This window comes from Malurus melanocephalus, unplaced genomic scaffold (genome assembly GCF_030028575.1).
Source record: "Malurus melanocephalus ecotype Western Australia unplaced genomic scaffold, MMel_1.1 scaffold_197, whole genome shotgun sequence".
In the NCBI taxonomy this organism is placed as follows: Eukaryota; Metazoa; Chordata; class Aves; order Passeriformes; family Maluridae; genus Malurus; species Malurus melanocephalus.
In genome coordinates, this window is record NW_026623429.1 from 1,370,483 (window position 1) to 1,386,024 (window position 15,542).

The following is a 15,542-nucleotide window of genomic DNA, read 5'->3' on the forward strand; positions in this document are numbered from 1 at the left end:
TACATGAAAATAGAGAAACTAAAAATCCTAAGGCATCAGACCGAGGGGAGGAAGAGAAGGAGAATGGTGGGATGAGTACATGAGCCACGCCAAACTCCACAATTTACCCTCAAAGCTGGAAATGGCCCCTCACATTTCCTTGCTGTGCTCAGCCCTCGTCAGTGTTTCTTCACTGACAACCCATATTTACAGAAAGCTGAGCAATTATTTTCTCCATTGACCYGAAATTCTACGAATACACATTTTCTTTTAACGATTCACCAAGCATAACCTTTGCACAGGATGAAAATTTCTTACAAAGATAAATTTATCCACCTTGCCGAGATTAAGATCAACTTCACATTCAGAAAACAAGACTCCTGATGTTGTGATTTATATGTCTATAAAAGCCATAGATATGGTATGCATGATATACAGTAAGTCAGGAATGCATGCTCTAGCACTAAATTTCATGCTGAAAGCTTGCAAATGCCTCAGGCTACTGARCGAGATGATACATGAAGCTGCACACAAGGAGACTGCGTGGTAGTTGCTTAATTTACCTCTAAATTACAACTACCAGAGGCTTTTCTGAGTATTTGTGTCTCCAAGTGTCTTGTAGTCTGGTAATCACAACCACAGGTATGACAAAAGTAAGATTCCCCATTTCTACCTGAACTTCTATACCATAATAAAATTCAAAGTTTTTTTTTAATTTACAAAGGTGTTCGTAGAATTGTTTTAAAAACTCCATAATACATTTATCCTTTCACGTGGTTAATTAACTTGAAAATATTATTCTGYAAAACAAGGCATGTATATATACTCAAGCACTAAGCCAATTGTTTATACAATTTTGTCTGTTCTGTTTGGCTTTATTTATATTATTTCCTTTCGTGCAACAGATCATTAATTTGATTACAGCCTATAAAGTCAAGACTGCAGGTTCTAACTGAAAAATAGAAACATTCTTGTTCCAAGACTGTTTCATTCCTCTATATTAAGTATATATACACCATGTTATTAACATTTCATTAAAGGAAACCTATCCAAGTACAGCCAACTCTTCCTAGCAAATCCATTAACAAGAAAAAAAAAAATCTCTTACAAACAGAGCTTGAGGGTACATCTCCATAGATCAAATTCATACCATAAAATCATACAATCACAAAAATTAGAAACATTTCCAAAAAAATTGGAATTTGACAAATCACTAATTTTTTACTATTTTTTAGAAAGAAAGACAATTTCTATAGGAGTTCAATAACAAACACTTCCATTTGAAGTTGATTTTCAAAGGGGCAGATCAACACTTTTASAGAAATGCCTGCAGGAACAGGTTGACACTAATAGTGGGTCAGAAGGTGAGAGGAGAAAAAACCTTGAATCAGAACCTCAATCAGCAGCCACCAGGYTGATCTATGGCAGGGGAAACTATAAACTTTCTTCCCTGCTCAGCAGCTACAAACTCTAAAGGCACTTTAAAAATGTGCATTGAATGGTGAGGTGCTCGTGAATCTGCACAATTCTGTGAATTYTWAAATGGTGAGGTGCTCGTGAATCTGCACAATTCTGTGAATTYTWAAATGGTGAGGTGCTCRTGAATCTGCACAATTCTGTGAATTTTWAAATGGTGAGGTGCTCRTGAATCTGYAYAATTCTGTGAATTTTAAAATGGTGAGGTACCCATTTATGAGTAATTACACTGAGCTGTTTGCATTTTTGTTTGCAGGCAAAACACTGGTTTTTTTTATTACTTTTATCTTTAGCTACAGTGTTGAATAAATATTTCAAATAAAGCCCTTGATTATTTCCAAATAAAGCCCTTCAATATTTCCAAAGACAAATGCACCATCATACATTTGCTGGATTTAAGAATGAAAAGGTTTTTAGAGAAGTTGGAAACTCTCCAATGGAAAATTTGCAGCTCTGAACAGCTCYATGGGTAGCACCCCTCATTTTCTAGAAAGACAGGCAAAAACTGATTTGGAGGTAATTTTATAATTTACCCTTATAAAAACTCAACATTTGTTGTCAGCTTCAATATGAATTCACTGAGCTCTGTCATTCCATTTTAGAACAGTAATTGCTAGGCCAAAATCTAAATCCTCAGATCAACACTTTTCGACCACAGAGCACAACCACCAGAATGACTCCCCATTAATAATTATACTGAACTTTAATCCTGCTTTTTCTTGCTAAGAATGAGTTTAGTCAAAACCATTCTTTAYCTGTGTATCACAACTACCAATCTGAACAAATCTGATTGACTGCAATTATGAGGTGACAACTTAGAGAATTGGAGTTTTAAACATTTACATGCTCATGAATGAGGCAATTCTTTGCCCTTCTTGATGGAAATACTGCACTTTTTTGGTTAAAGAACAGAAGTTTTTTCAAACAGCACAGTTAATGTGAATTAGCAAACTGAARTTATTGATAGAGTGTAAAAGGAGTATTAAATCTGTTCTCTCAAAACACAGGCAGAAGATCCTCACTATTTATGAAATCCTTAMACAATGCTAGAACTGAAGATATTTTTCTAAAATCTCCTTAAAGCTCACAAATTCTTCTCTCTTCACCTGTTTTTACCACTGTTTCCATAAAARAACTAAGTAGGTTTCCAATCACTAGCTGAGGATAGCAGGCAGATTAGATTAGTTGATAAAAGCATGCAAAAGTGATCACCACTTATTTTTATTTTATTGCAACCCTTTAATAACACTGAGGCTCTTTGAAGAGATCACATTTCAAGCAGAAAAGATAACTGAATGGAGTTCTCCAAATAAGAGCTGAATGGGCAGAACCTTTGCCTACACTGATCTGTGCAATCTCATTCCCTGCCTCTTTAAAAATGAAACCATTCATTTGGTTCTTTTGGGCACAGGATGACCAAACCTGGCTCAAGAATTGCCAGGATGAAGAGMAAGAATCATGCAGAGCTACAATTTAGAACAAACAGCATCACCCAATGGCAGAAATTCAAATCTGCAGATGGCTGTCACTACACTTTCTCTCTCCTCCTGAAGCTATGAAGGAGAAATGGAAAAAATCCCAAATAAAATCAAATTCTTGGTCTCTGTCTGAAGAGTAGGTGCTCTGATATGGCATCACATCCTTCAATAGGAGTTTTATTAAACAGCTAATTAATGGATGGAGCTGTGTCGGGAGATTTAGGTTTGATATTAGGAAAAGGTGGGTTTTTTTCCCAGAGGCTGCTTAGATCTGAGCCAGAGAAAAAGCTTTCAGAAAGGTTAATATTCTTCCACATTTGGGGATTCTTCTTCCAGCAATCAATACTGTTGGAAAACTCAAGGAATCACAGATAACCCCTTCTTTCAATAGAGGGCTCATTASGTCTTCTAAACCTCTTTTAAAAAATATTAAATTAACCCCATCTGAAGGTGTTATTTTAGTAAGTTTTTACAATACTGTGCATTCCAGACAAATTCAGTTCTTCACCACCTAGTAAACCAGCGAGAAATGTTTCTAGCTGATATGGTGCTCTTCAAATAACTGAGTATGATACAGGGAACAACAAAAAAAATCTCTGAACATCTCAAAATGCTTCTCAAGCTATGAGAATTTTAACAACCCACRCCTAAGAGAAGCATTTGAAACCAAGGTGGGGAAAAGAAAGAGCAACAGCACAAAACCCTTTGGTGAATAACAAACTTAATTCCTGTTTGAAATAGTTACCACAGGTATGATAACTACTACTCAGCCCACTGGACCAGGAAAGGAGCTGCAAAAACCTCTTGAGAACTCTTCCATATAAAGGTGAATTACCTTATTTTTAGATTTTGGTTTGGGAAAATGAGTATTTTACACCTTCAACAGGTATAATTAATAGCAATGCTCCAGATGCAGTTTCAACACTTAGCTGAGTGCTGTAAAAGGTCTGGAAATGGTTGTCTGACACTGGYGTGCCAAGCTTTTCTTTAAAAAGGGAAAGAGTCCTGGGCTGCACCACTTTGATGATCAGGTTTGACACCAAGGAGGGTTCAAAAATATCCACCAACATTCAGAGTCAAAAGGAAGCCATGAAGCCTACAAGTTGGTACTGACTGCTTGGAAATACATACAGAGCCAATTTGTTTTAATTCAGAATGTTAAAATGACATCTTGTCACCTTACTCTCTTCTGTCTTCCCTCTCCACTATAAATCAAAGTGATTAATTTAATTTYTAGAGCAATTCTTAATTTAAAAACACTATGAACTTCTCAACAATAACCATTCCCCCAGAATCTTCAACACCAAAATGCCCAAGTTCTGCTCTTGCTTTTGGCAGATGTTGCAATGAAATCATCACTTTMCAGGAATATTTACATTGTCAGAAGCCAACAGAGTTTCCATTTATGTTTATTCAAGGTTTGGTCAAAATTTCAGCCTATGATTCATGAATAATAAAATACAGATTGATCTTTATGCCCCTGTATCTATTTGATGGTAATTATGGCAATCCTCTACATGAAGCAGGACAAAAATATGTGTAATAATAATAATGTCACCAAGGACATCCAGACAACCAATATGTGAAGGTGTCTCTATGTAGCACCTTCATTTAATCAGCAAATTAAATTTCATTTGCTAATTAATTAATTTATTAAATTTAATTAGCAAATGCAAGCTGTTCAGACAAAAAAAAATAGTTTATGCACTATTCAAATTAAAGGGAAACTTTGTCCATACCCAAGTGCATCCAAGTTCCTTGCTAGAGAAATTATTTTTTTTTTCTGTGCTTTGTAGGATGAAGGCTTGAAGTGAAATTGGCCCAACTGGACAAGTCAGAATGGATCAGCAGAAGCAGAGCAAAGGGAACATTAACTTGCTGCTGCTAAAGGGGCAGCACAACAGAATAAAGTTCTGTACTATTCCCTAAGGACAAATGAGTCACATTGTTACAAAAATAATCCAYCCCTTCACAAACAATACTGCACGAGGCATTCATCTCTGACCTCAAGGCAAAAACCTCACACCAACCCTTTATTACTCATATTGTCCTGCCCCTCAGAGAGTGCCTGATTTTCTTTTGTTTACCATCTCTATGCTTTGATGGAAATCTTGGCACTTCTTTAAGGATTCGTGATTGCAACAGAGCTGAAGATGAACATAAAAACAACACAGGACTCCAGACAGTTCCCTTAAATGTCCCAACAGATACTTTGAAAGACATTCTTGAGCCACAAACACTTTGCTACTTGATGCATTTCTTCATTAATCAGGTAGAGCCCTCATCTRGACAGCAAAACCTCAGCTTTCAAACAGCTGTCAGGAACATTTTCAGCTTTCACAGTGCTACAGCCAGACAGAACTCACCAGTAACAGAGCTCAGGCTGCTACAGCACCCTGAATGTTTTGTCTTTACCTACCAAAGCATTAAAACACACTGAGAGCTACATGACAAAAGCCCTACCCAGCAGTGGAACCATGCAGAATTTTGGTTGGGTGTGCAGGAACTCCACTTCAGAGCATCCAGGTCCAAAAGGCTCCCTCTTCTGCTCAACTGCAAACCAAGAATTCTTTTTCCACTTTAGGCTCCTAAAGTTTAATGTTAGGAAAATATAATAATAACAATGATATGGGTTTCTGACTAAGAGGTTTTCTTCTCTCCCTTGCCTCTCAACAGCATTTGCAGTTAAATKTGGGATGATCTTCACTGCAAGTAATTTCAAATCCTGCTATGCCAGGAACAATGGAATTACTTCTAAAAAATTACACTAATCCTGCAGAACAGATAAGCTCATGGAGTTTTTCTAAAAACCTGAAGTGAGAACGAGCCATAATTTAGTGTAGTGAAAGGTCAAGGGGGAATGGCTTCAAACTGAAAGAGGTTAAGTTTAGGTGAGATACCATGAAGAAATTCTTCCCTGKGAGGGTGGGAGATCCTGGCACAGGGTGCCCAGAGAAGCTGTGGCTGCCCCTGGATCCCTGGAGTGTCCAATGCCAGGCTGGACATTGGGGCTGGGAGCACCCTGGGATGGTGGAATAGTGTCCCTGCCCATGAAAAATGTCTTGTTCCATCCCTTCCAACCCAAAATATTCTCTGCTTCTGCAAAAACAAAGCATGTTTAATTTGAGTTTTTTCAATTTTTATAATTACTGCAGCAAAAAGATTAAGTTAAGGAGCTGGATGGYCACAATTTGATCTATGGATGTCAACAGCTTTTGCTGACCAAGGGGGTTCATTGCACACCTTGTCCCCATGAAAAAAAGGAATGGAAAACTGAATTCTAAACAAGTCAAATCTTGCTCATATTTTCAGACAGAACAGTCTTCAAATTAGGAAGCTAGTCTCATATAAAACAATTTGGCTTAGATATACATATATATATATAAATCTAAATTAATTTAAACACACTAAACCATATCCAGATGTTTTACTTGCTACTTTTATTATGATTAATTTTAACAGCAGACTTTTCCCTTTTCTCCCAGAAGAATTCCTTTTCTCATCTCTGCATTGACAAAATTAATATTATTGCATTAGAGAAAGCACTGCTACCACCTCAAACAAAAACAGGCATATGAAAAAAAATTATACTGCATAAATTGTTCATCTGCTACCACCTCAAATAAAAACAGGCAACTGTTTCCTCTTTTTCCCCACTGTGGAAACAAAACTGATTTTCTATATAGGAATTATAAAGGGTTCCAAKTAATTTGATAAAGGCAGACCTGCATTTTTAAAGTGACAAGAAAAAGGGAGAAAAAGAATAAGAGACTAATTCAAAGATTTAAAATTAAGTTCATGCAACAAACTCACATCCATTTCCTTTCAAAGTGAAGTTTCAAATTAGTTTGAGACTTCTCAAAGAAAGTGGAAAAGTGAAAACCACAAAGGAATTAGGCACTGGATTCATTCTACAGGGGTGAAAGGGAAGGCAGCCAGGCAAATGTTACATTGTTATTAAAAAGTCAGCATAATTGTGATAATAATTTAAAGACACTAAAAAAAAATTGCCTCCTTTACACAATCAATTCTAACCTTTATTTTTAGACCAACAATATATTTTGTCAGGCATCTGTTTACACCTCAGAGTTCTGCCAGAAAAACACACAAACTCACCTTGTCTTGATTTTCCTTATTCTTGTAACACAGATTTCCAATYAAACGAATGAGATGAGATTTAAAACCCACAGCTGGATGGGCAATTTCTTCCTGCCCTGTCASAGCATGTGTGGCAGTGAAAATATTTACAGCCTGTTTTCCAGCAAGGTGAGTTAACCTCAGAGTATCTAGAGAAAACAAAAACRTTTTAATTCATTACCATGAGAAAATTAATCTCACTTGGCACAGAGCTTTACTGTTMATTGTTGAGTTCAAAGCTAAGCCATAGAATTTCACGTATTTAGCATCATGTCAAAGAACTTTAAAACTTTACTCCATTGTGTAATTTGTGCTAATATAACCAACCACAAAAGATCAGCCCAATGTCAGAAAGCATTTTTGTGTACTTTTTACACCCTGGTATTGATCTCCACCTAAAGGGTCAGAATTTGTAGGCTGTTAAGAATTCTGACACCACAAATATACTGCTAAACSCAAGTTTTTTAGAAAACTTGCAGACTGAATTTGTCACATCAATACATCCAAACAACAGGACCACTTTCTCTTTTTTGTTTTTCCAGTCTGTTCCTGTGCTGTAGCATTACAAGAAATTTCAAGTACACAGAATTACAGAATGATTTGGGTTGGAAGGGACTTGGAAGATCATCTGTTGTTGCTGGAAGTTTTTCATTTATTTTTTTTTATTTTCTTATTTCTACAATGAGGACCCTCCACGAATCTCAAAAGAGTCATCGCTTGTAGCTGTTTCAGCCTTTTGATGCTTTAGATTTTTACCCATTTGTCTTAAAAATACACAAACTTTTACAATTTTCTCACAAAATGGTGGCACACCTCAGTCTCAAAGTGCTAAGATTTCAAAAAGCACAGGTCATGGTTTGTATCCCCCTAGTCCTTCCTGTTTGAGCATCTATGGAACATCTTGGCATGATTTTTTTTCTGTACAGCTCTTGCTGTTTCTTAGCTTCTCTAAACCTGAGCTTTAAAAGTCACTGGATTTGGTTAATAACATTCAAACCGCACTTAAATTTCAGTTTTTCAGAAATTTGAAGGGAAACAGTTTTTCAGAAATTTCAAGGGAAACAGTTTTTCAGAAATTTCAAGGGAAACAGAAGGGAACAAGCATGGAGAGAAAGTCCTTTTTCTACTTCTTGAAGAAATCCTTCTCCAAATTCAGCCAGGAAGCAGCTGTCCCTTACATCACCTTTCCACGTGAAAAAAAAAAAACATTGCTGATACTTGAATCATGGGCAACACAGGCCCAGAGCAAGTGGAAAACCAGAAAATTTCCAGGAACAAACCAAGTATTTGAAAATGCACATTAAAACCATCTCCTATTTATTTATTTCATTCAAAGGTCAGATTTATAATTACCACCAGCCGTGAAAAACATGTTTTCATTGCCAGAGTACCAAAAATTAAMCTTTGTGGCTGTTCACTCACCTATGGCTGTTTCAAGCAAACCAGGGAATGCCTGCAGATGTTCCAGTTGGTTGYTGTTTGAGGTCATTTCACAAAGAACATCGAGAAGACGAATTGTCACCAGCGCCTCCTGAAATGAAAATTGCAGTTCTGAAAATGGTTTATGAAGGATATCATAAAAAYATCAACCCAGAGATGGAAACAGGGGACAGGAACTCTCAGGTTTTGTGCAGGTCTTCTGAACTGCCAGGAACAAATTTATAGAAAATTAGGGCAACTTTCTAAAATAACAATAGCGTATTACATTGCAATAATTTCTTTTCTATGGTTAGTGTTATATCTGCCCAAAAAATCATGGGGAAACCAAAACAGAGCCATAAGGGATAAAATTTTAACAAAAACACAGTAGCTTCCAAAAGCAGAAATACAGAAAATTACTAGCTGAGAAAATTATTTCTGTATAAATGTTTTCTTTGAGTTTATTCAGTCGGAGCGTCCCACTTTAAAGACACAAACACCGCCTGCAAGACACCAATTTGTTATCCGCAGGAATTCTGTAAAGTTTTGTGGTCACATGAACTTTGGCTGTGAGAATTTACATTATTCTTGGGTAAACAGCATTGCCATCAGAGATGCAGCATTTTGGTTGAGTATGAGACACACAATTTCATTTGCATATTATTTGTTCAGCCAGAGAACTATTTTTTTCTCACTGAAAATGTTGGTCCTGCTTATAATGACAATCTAGGATTTACAGAAAATATCTTTAGAGGACATGGCAGAATTTGGAACACCAAATATTGCTCAAGAGCCAGGCTGGGACTGCAAGATGATCCCACTCAAGGTGTGGTACATGAACTCCAAGTGGCCATGAAAAGGCTCAGACTTTGGTCACAGKAATTATTCCTGCCTTGTCTGGCCCAGGAGAAAAAAAGGTTTATTTACCAACAGTATAATATTTCGGATACAAAATGTTGATTATATGTTGATTATAATCAACATAATGCAACTGAAATCAACACTAGTGTTCAGTAATTAAGTAGATCAATTATATTCATTCTTTGCTGCTTGAAGACACCAAATTGCTATGGGGTCCAGGTATTAAAACTGTATTTTCTWTTTTTGACCCACACAGGTGTACAAAAGTGCAAGTTTTGCCTTGAATTATTTTTATATATATAATGACACAGCTTTCATCAGCACAAAGGCAGTCTCTAAATACATCAGACATTATCCTGCTACAAAGTAAGAACAGCCCAACTGTATTTCAGAGACAGTAACCAGCTTTTTACAATTTTTAAAASGAACAGATTATTTAAAAACAATAAAACAACTCCCAAATTTTCATGTATATTGGAAACCTGCTAAGTTCAAAAAAATTTCCTTCCCTGCTGTTAACTTTCCAAATTGGTTTTTTTTTTGCACTCCACCTGTTCAAAAGAAAGGCAGTAAAGAAAAATACTTCCTTTGGAAGTTCAAAACCCAAAATAGTTTATATCCATATCAAGATTTCAATCTGAAAAGTAAAAAAAGAAGTAAATGAAGATTTTTTTAAATAAACACTGAGAGAGACACAGAAAAGATGTTCCTTATAAAGAGATGAGCTAAGTCCAGGGAAGGGTTTTATTTTGCAAGTATGGTTGAAATAGCAAGCAAACTGATGCTGAAGTCAGGCTCAGAATGGAAAAGCTATTTTAAACATTGGTTTAAGCACTGCAAAAGCATATGATTAGCTTCTCATGGGTTTAGGATGGAGCTACAAGACCTGATGTTCCTGCAGGAAACCAAGCAGGGTCTACRTAGAACAAATTAAACAGTGGATGGGAMACCAGGACAATTCTGGGAGTTAGGYCAGTCCAAGRATTGATCCCAAGAGTTTGCAAATGTGGCCTCAGAGCTCTGGAGCCTGAGAGAGCTTAACAGTACAGACATGGTGAGCAAGGAAAGGGCCACAGAAATGGCAGAGCAGAGCTGAGCATCACAGACAATACCAAAAGCATTATTAATGACAGACTCCACATGCACAACTGCATTTTTATGCAGTTAAGTACAACTGCTACACAAAACCTAAAATATTTACCCAATTGAGGAGAAATTGGTGCAATTCTTTAACTGAAAAAAMCCCAGTTTTATGAATTTAGGCTGGCATTTCTATTTTCCCATGGCAGGCATACATTATGAATAAATGTATATACAAATATGCACATACACACAYTGCCCTTCATTTATTCAGCTATTAGGATTTAGATTTTTCTGTTCATTTCATGAGCCAAATTTCCCACCAGTGATCCTCAACTTATCACACAYCTTGTTTATGTGAGAGAAGAATTAACAAGTCTGTGTCAAGCAGGACAAKTTTTTGCAGTGATTTTCACAATACTGCTGTCCCAGCACCTTCTGGTTGGACAGAGATCTCCTTCTGCTGGGTGCAAACAAATGGTTTTTTCCATGAACTGAAACCACAGAAAGTGGTTTGGGAAGTAACCAAATGATTAAAAAAAAAAAAAAAAAAAAGATGCAATTGTCACAATGTATGTCCTCTTTCTGCCAACCTTTTCCAGAAGGAGACAGTTAAGTTATCTAACATAACTTAGAATAAACAGCTGGGGCAGTGGGGAGGCTGTGTTTTTTGGACATACAAAAAGAGATTGTGTTCTTGTTGGTTTGTGTTTTGGCTTTTTTATCACATCCAACTACCATAAAGTGATTTATGGTATTTTTTCATAACACCTCTCAACATATGTTTATAATTTGTGTGGCTTATTTAAACAAAAAAGACCCAAGCAAGTACAACACCTTATAATGTTTTCATATGAAAGCATTTAAGATCAATGTTTTTTTACTTGGTAATATATTATTTATGATGCTTCTTCTCTGTAGTTTCTAGAAGTGAAACCATTCCACATTAATTTTGCATTAACAATGAAATTATTCTGACTATATATATTACTGCTTCCAGGATAAATAGGATAAATATTTTTATTTTGATGTATATTTGAATCAYGGGATCATCACAGAATCACAAAATATCCTGAACTGAATCCAGGGGCAGCCACAGCTTCTCTGGGCACCCTGTGCCAGGGCCTCCCACCCTCACAGGGGAGAATTTCCTCCTAAATCTAAAATCCACATCTACTCTGTCAATGTGAAGCCATTCCCCCTTGTCCTGTCACTACACGCCCCTCTAAATTTGAATAAATTACAATTCACAACTCAAATAAATTACCAAAGCGATCCTTAGTAAGATAATAAAACATCCAAACATGTGACAATTAAAACATTTTTAAAGTTCTGAAATATTTAACAATGAAGTAGATTTATTTTCAAGTATCTTTTGCCACCATCAAAGGAAAAAGTCAGCTGCTGTCCTACAGACTCTACAATGCAGTCTGCCACTGCTTTCCCAAAATAAAATGGAAAAGATATTGTTATGTATTTTATGTTATGAATGCCCCCTGGAGCAACAGTGCCATTGAGGATTTATCACTTCAATTCCTAGTACTTACATGGTTTTTAATCACTCTTACCTCATTTTCTGCATCTGCTGCAGCAGTTAACTTGAGCACAGCTCCACAATTCTCTTGGAAACAGCCTGCAAGGAACTCAGCGTGTTGAACAAACACATCCATTTCCTCACTGCTAACTGAGTTCTTGTCATTGACTTTCACCATCAGCAGCTCTAACAAAGTAACTCTGGAGGCAGAAAACAACTTGTTAAATTCACTGAGCCACATAGCATTATCAGCAGAATAAGAAGATACAGTGGTTAAAAATGATGAAAACAATTATCATGCTAGCAACAGAGAAGATTTAAAAAAATTAACAAGCCTCATGAATACTGGCAATCAGTCTCTGTCTGCTGCTTTTTTTTTTTAATACAGAATTAATTTAATTCACCATTCAATTAATACAGTCTAGCCAGACAGTCAATATTTTTCTCAAGCCTATTTCAATCTTCTAATTTCTTATGTCCTAAGAAAACATTACGGTGATTGTATATTCCCCATGCCTAAAGTTTCCAGCAAAGCAGCTCTTAAAAGCTGCTGTCAAGCATTGCAAAATAAACAAAGAGTATTTGACAGCTTCTGTTTGAAAAATACAGGTTTTCACAGTCCTTGCCTTACCCACAGTCCTTTACTAACTCTCCCCCACAACCCCAAATGGTGAAAATAAAAAACCATCTGCACACTCTGTTCTTTACAGTAATTTTATAATTGCTACGAGATGGACTAAGCAAATCCAAGTTAGTCACTCATACTCAGTCAGATAAGTAAGTAAGTAAGTAAGTAAGTGGATAAATAATGACAAGTAAGTGGATAAATAATGAAGCTGCTCTATAAAAACTACTTGGGCTGGGTTTTTCAACAGCTTTAATATAATTTTATTTCCAATATCCTTTCATATTGGAGCAGCCCCTCCTGCTCCAGCCCAGTGCACAGGGGATGGGGAAGTGCCACTGTCATTCTTTCAGCCTGAAAGGACACTATTTACTGAATGAATTCAAAAGCCAGCCCAGGGATTTCTTTCACTGAAATATTTGCAATTCAGATGGAAGGACTGACATTTAAACATGTGGAATAGTTCAAATGCTTTTTTCTTTTAAATTTACCAAGCAGGTTGTCAGAAGAGGAAGAGAAATGTCTTTTTTCTGTGGAAAAAGCTCGGTCACTGCTTTCTTAACCTCCAAGAACGCACCTCTATTAATCACMAAACAGCTACTCAGTCCCAGCTCTCAGTGTCATTAATACAGCTGCATTAAACTATTATCTGAAGGAGGACAAAAAGGTTTTTCAGCACGGCAGCACTTTGGGCACATTTGGGTGAGGGCAGAAGGATGGAGCAGCCTCTCAGGGCTCTGCTCAGTTTGCTGTGCAGGTTACAGTGGGTTATCAGTCACACTCTGCCCATCTCCAACAGCTCCACAGAACCCTGCACTGACCAAAGGCTTTCCCTTTTGGCATCCCATACAAAACCTACACTTAGTATCCACCAGGTTTGGAGTCTTTCAAGAATGTGCTCAGCTAACAATGCAGGATGGTCAGAGATTTGATGAACACAGGAATTATTCCCCCACTGCAGTGGGTTGACCCTGAACARWTTCCAGGCACCCACCAAAGCTGCTCTCTCACTTCCCTYCCCTGCCCCCAATAGCTGGACAGGGGAGAGAAAACTTCATGGAGGGTTCATGGGATGAGGTAAGTGCCAGGATAGACTATTTCTACATCACTTCCACATGTTTGTCAGTAAATTAAGCAGTACCAAAATCATAATGGAGTTTACTTGATTGGCAGAACTTTTGGGATTGATAATAAATTCAGTGGACATGCTCTGATCCCACCTGTGATCACCGATGTGAGGAATCCAATCACTATTTGTAGTATACTGAGACCTTTCTAGAAACTGATTATATCTACTGCTTTAAGTACAAACACACAACTTAACCCAGCCCTGCTATCCCCAAAGGCATTACAAAAATATGCAAACTGCCATTCATGATATTCCCCAAAAGAATTCAGTGCAGCTCATTTGCTTCAAGCAGTTACTCAGCACCCACCTGCAGGCACATGGCTCAGATTTGTGACCATTTGGTCACTCTGAATTACAGAGGAAAACAGTATTTCCCTCCTTGTCATTCCCATTCCATCCCTATACAATAATGGTATTTTATCTAAAGTTCAAACCTATTGCACATTCTTTCTTTGCCTGACATCCCTTTAATTTTCTTATAATCTCCAATCAATGCCTGTTCCCTCACTTGTGGTAACACTGGAAACAATACAAAACACAGACTAAAATTACAAAACACAGACTAAAATCACACTAAGGCACTGTTTTGTGCAGTGTTTTGTCATTCACCTGCAAAAACTAGAGAGGGAACTTGCAACTTCCCTGGGTGGATGCAGAACAAAGTGGCCACATTAAACACATAAACAAGACCACAAAATCCTCAAGCAGTTGTAGGAGACATAGAATTCTAGCAGAATTCCCAAAATTTGATTGTCTTAACAAAGTATCTTTTTAAAATCTTCCTCAATTCTCTATTAAAGCAATGGGAATTTTTCCATTATAGCAGTGGCCATTTCCCATCAATTCAGCACACATTTATTCAAACACTACAAGGAAACTATCAGTGTTTCTTCCAGGTGAAAGAAGAAGTGTTCTCCTTCTGTTAAACACTGGAAACATTAAGGATTAAGTAATCATGGGCATCTGCTCATCAGTTTTGTAGGTTCTGCTGACCAGTATTAGACACACTTCCAGCTTTTGTAAAGGTTTCCTCTTAATTTCTTGACATAACAGCAGAAGTATGAAGAGCTGAGGACGTTTCCAATTGAGCTGTAAAACTCTGTAGGGTGTGGTTCTTTTATAAAATCAAGGCCCAGGCATGAAATCCTGTCCTTTTTTTTTTGTATGAAGTATTTCTTTACCAAGCAATGGCGCCAACCTGGATTCTGCAACCCTACATAAATCACTGCCAGTTGTGGCTGAGCTGTAATGTTAACCGACCAATTTAAAACCATTACTGACATAGAAACGTGTATTTAGAGATTTTGTGCCAACTATGAAACCACATGGTTTTTCAATCATGTGAACAGGATACTCTATAAGGAATGCTAAATACAAAAAGCCACGTTGGTTTTTGGGGTTACCTTTCTTGATTGCTCAGTTTGGCATAGAGGGCTTTTACCAGTTCTGGACATTTCAGCAAATGTTCTGTCACAATCAGGAACCTAAAGGAAAAAACAAGGCAAGTTTTACTGGTGCTGTAAAAGCAATATCTACATTTATTCCAAATGGTGATGGTTACTTTTACTTGCAGATGAACATGGTCCTATTCACTGATAGATACAAATTGTCACAAAATAATTGCACATTGTTCTGCAGTGTTTTTCCTAACTCAACGATGACACTTCCCATCATTTCTGCACACTTTTACTCACATGCTTGAAGGAAGCTGGCTGGAGTCTTTGGCCAGTTATATACACCACAATTCAAACAATAAAATACTCATCCAATGGTTTCTGCATCTCAGCAAAAAGACAAAGTTTAAGCTTGGAAATTATTATTCTA

The 15,542-nt window shown here is 37.0% G+C and overlaps 1 protein-coding gene across 1 annotated transcript in view; it reads right to left on the reverse strand.

The window, feature by feature from the left end:
- ATXN10 (ataxin 10) overlaps positions 1 to 15,303 on the reverse strand; it is a gene marked incomplete at its 5' end in the record, with an annotated part of 21,760 nt that extends 6,457 nt beyond the window's left edge. Inside the window, 4 exons of the mRNA XM_057373454.1 lie at positions 7,050 to 7,219; positions 8,493 to 8,601; positions 11,999 to 12,164; positions 15,122 to 15,303. Of these exons, the coding sequence (XP_057229437.1) occupies positions 7,050 to 7,219; positions 8,493 to 8,601; positions 11,999 to 12,164; positions 15,122 to 15,303 (627 nt within the window). The remainder of the gene's footprint in view (positions 1 to 7,049; positions 7,220 to 8,492; positions 8,602 to 11,998; positions 12,165 to 15,121) is intronic.
- Positions 15,304 to 15,542: the final 239 nt, after the last annotated feature.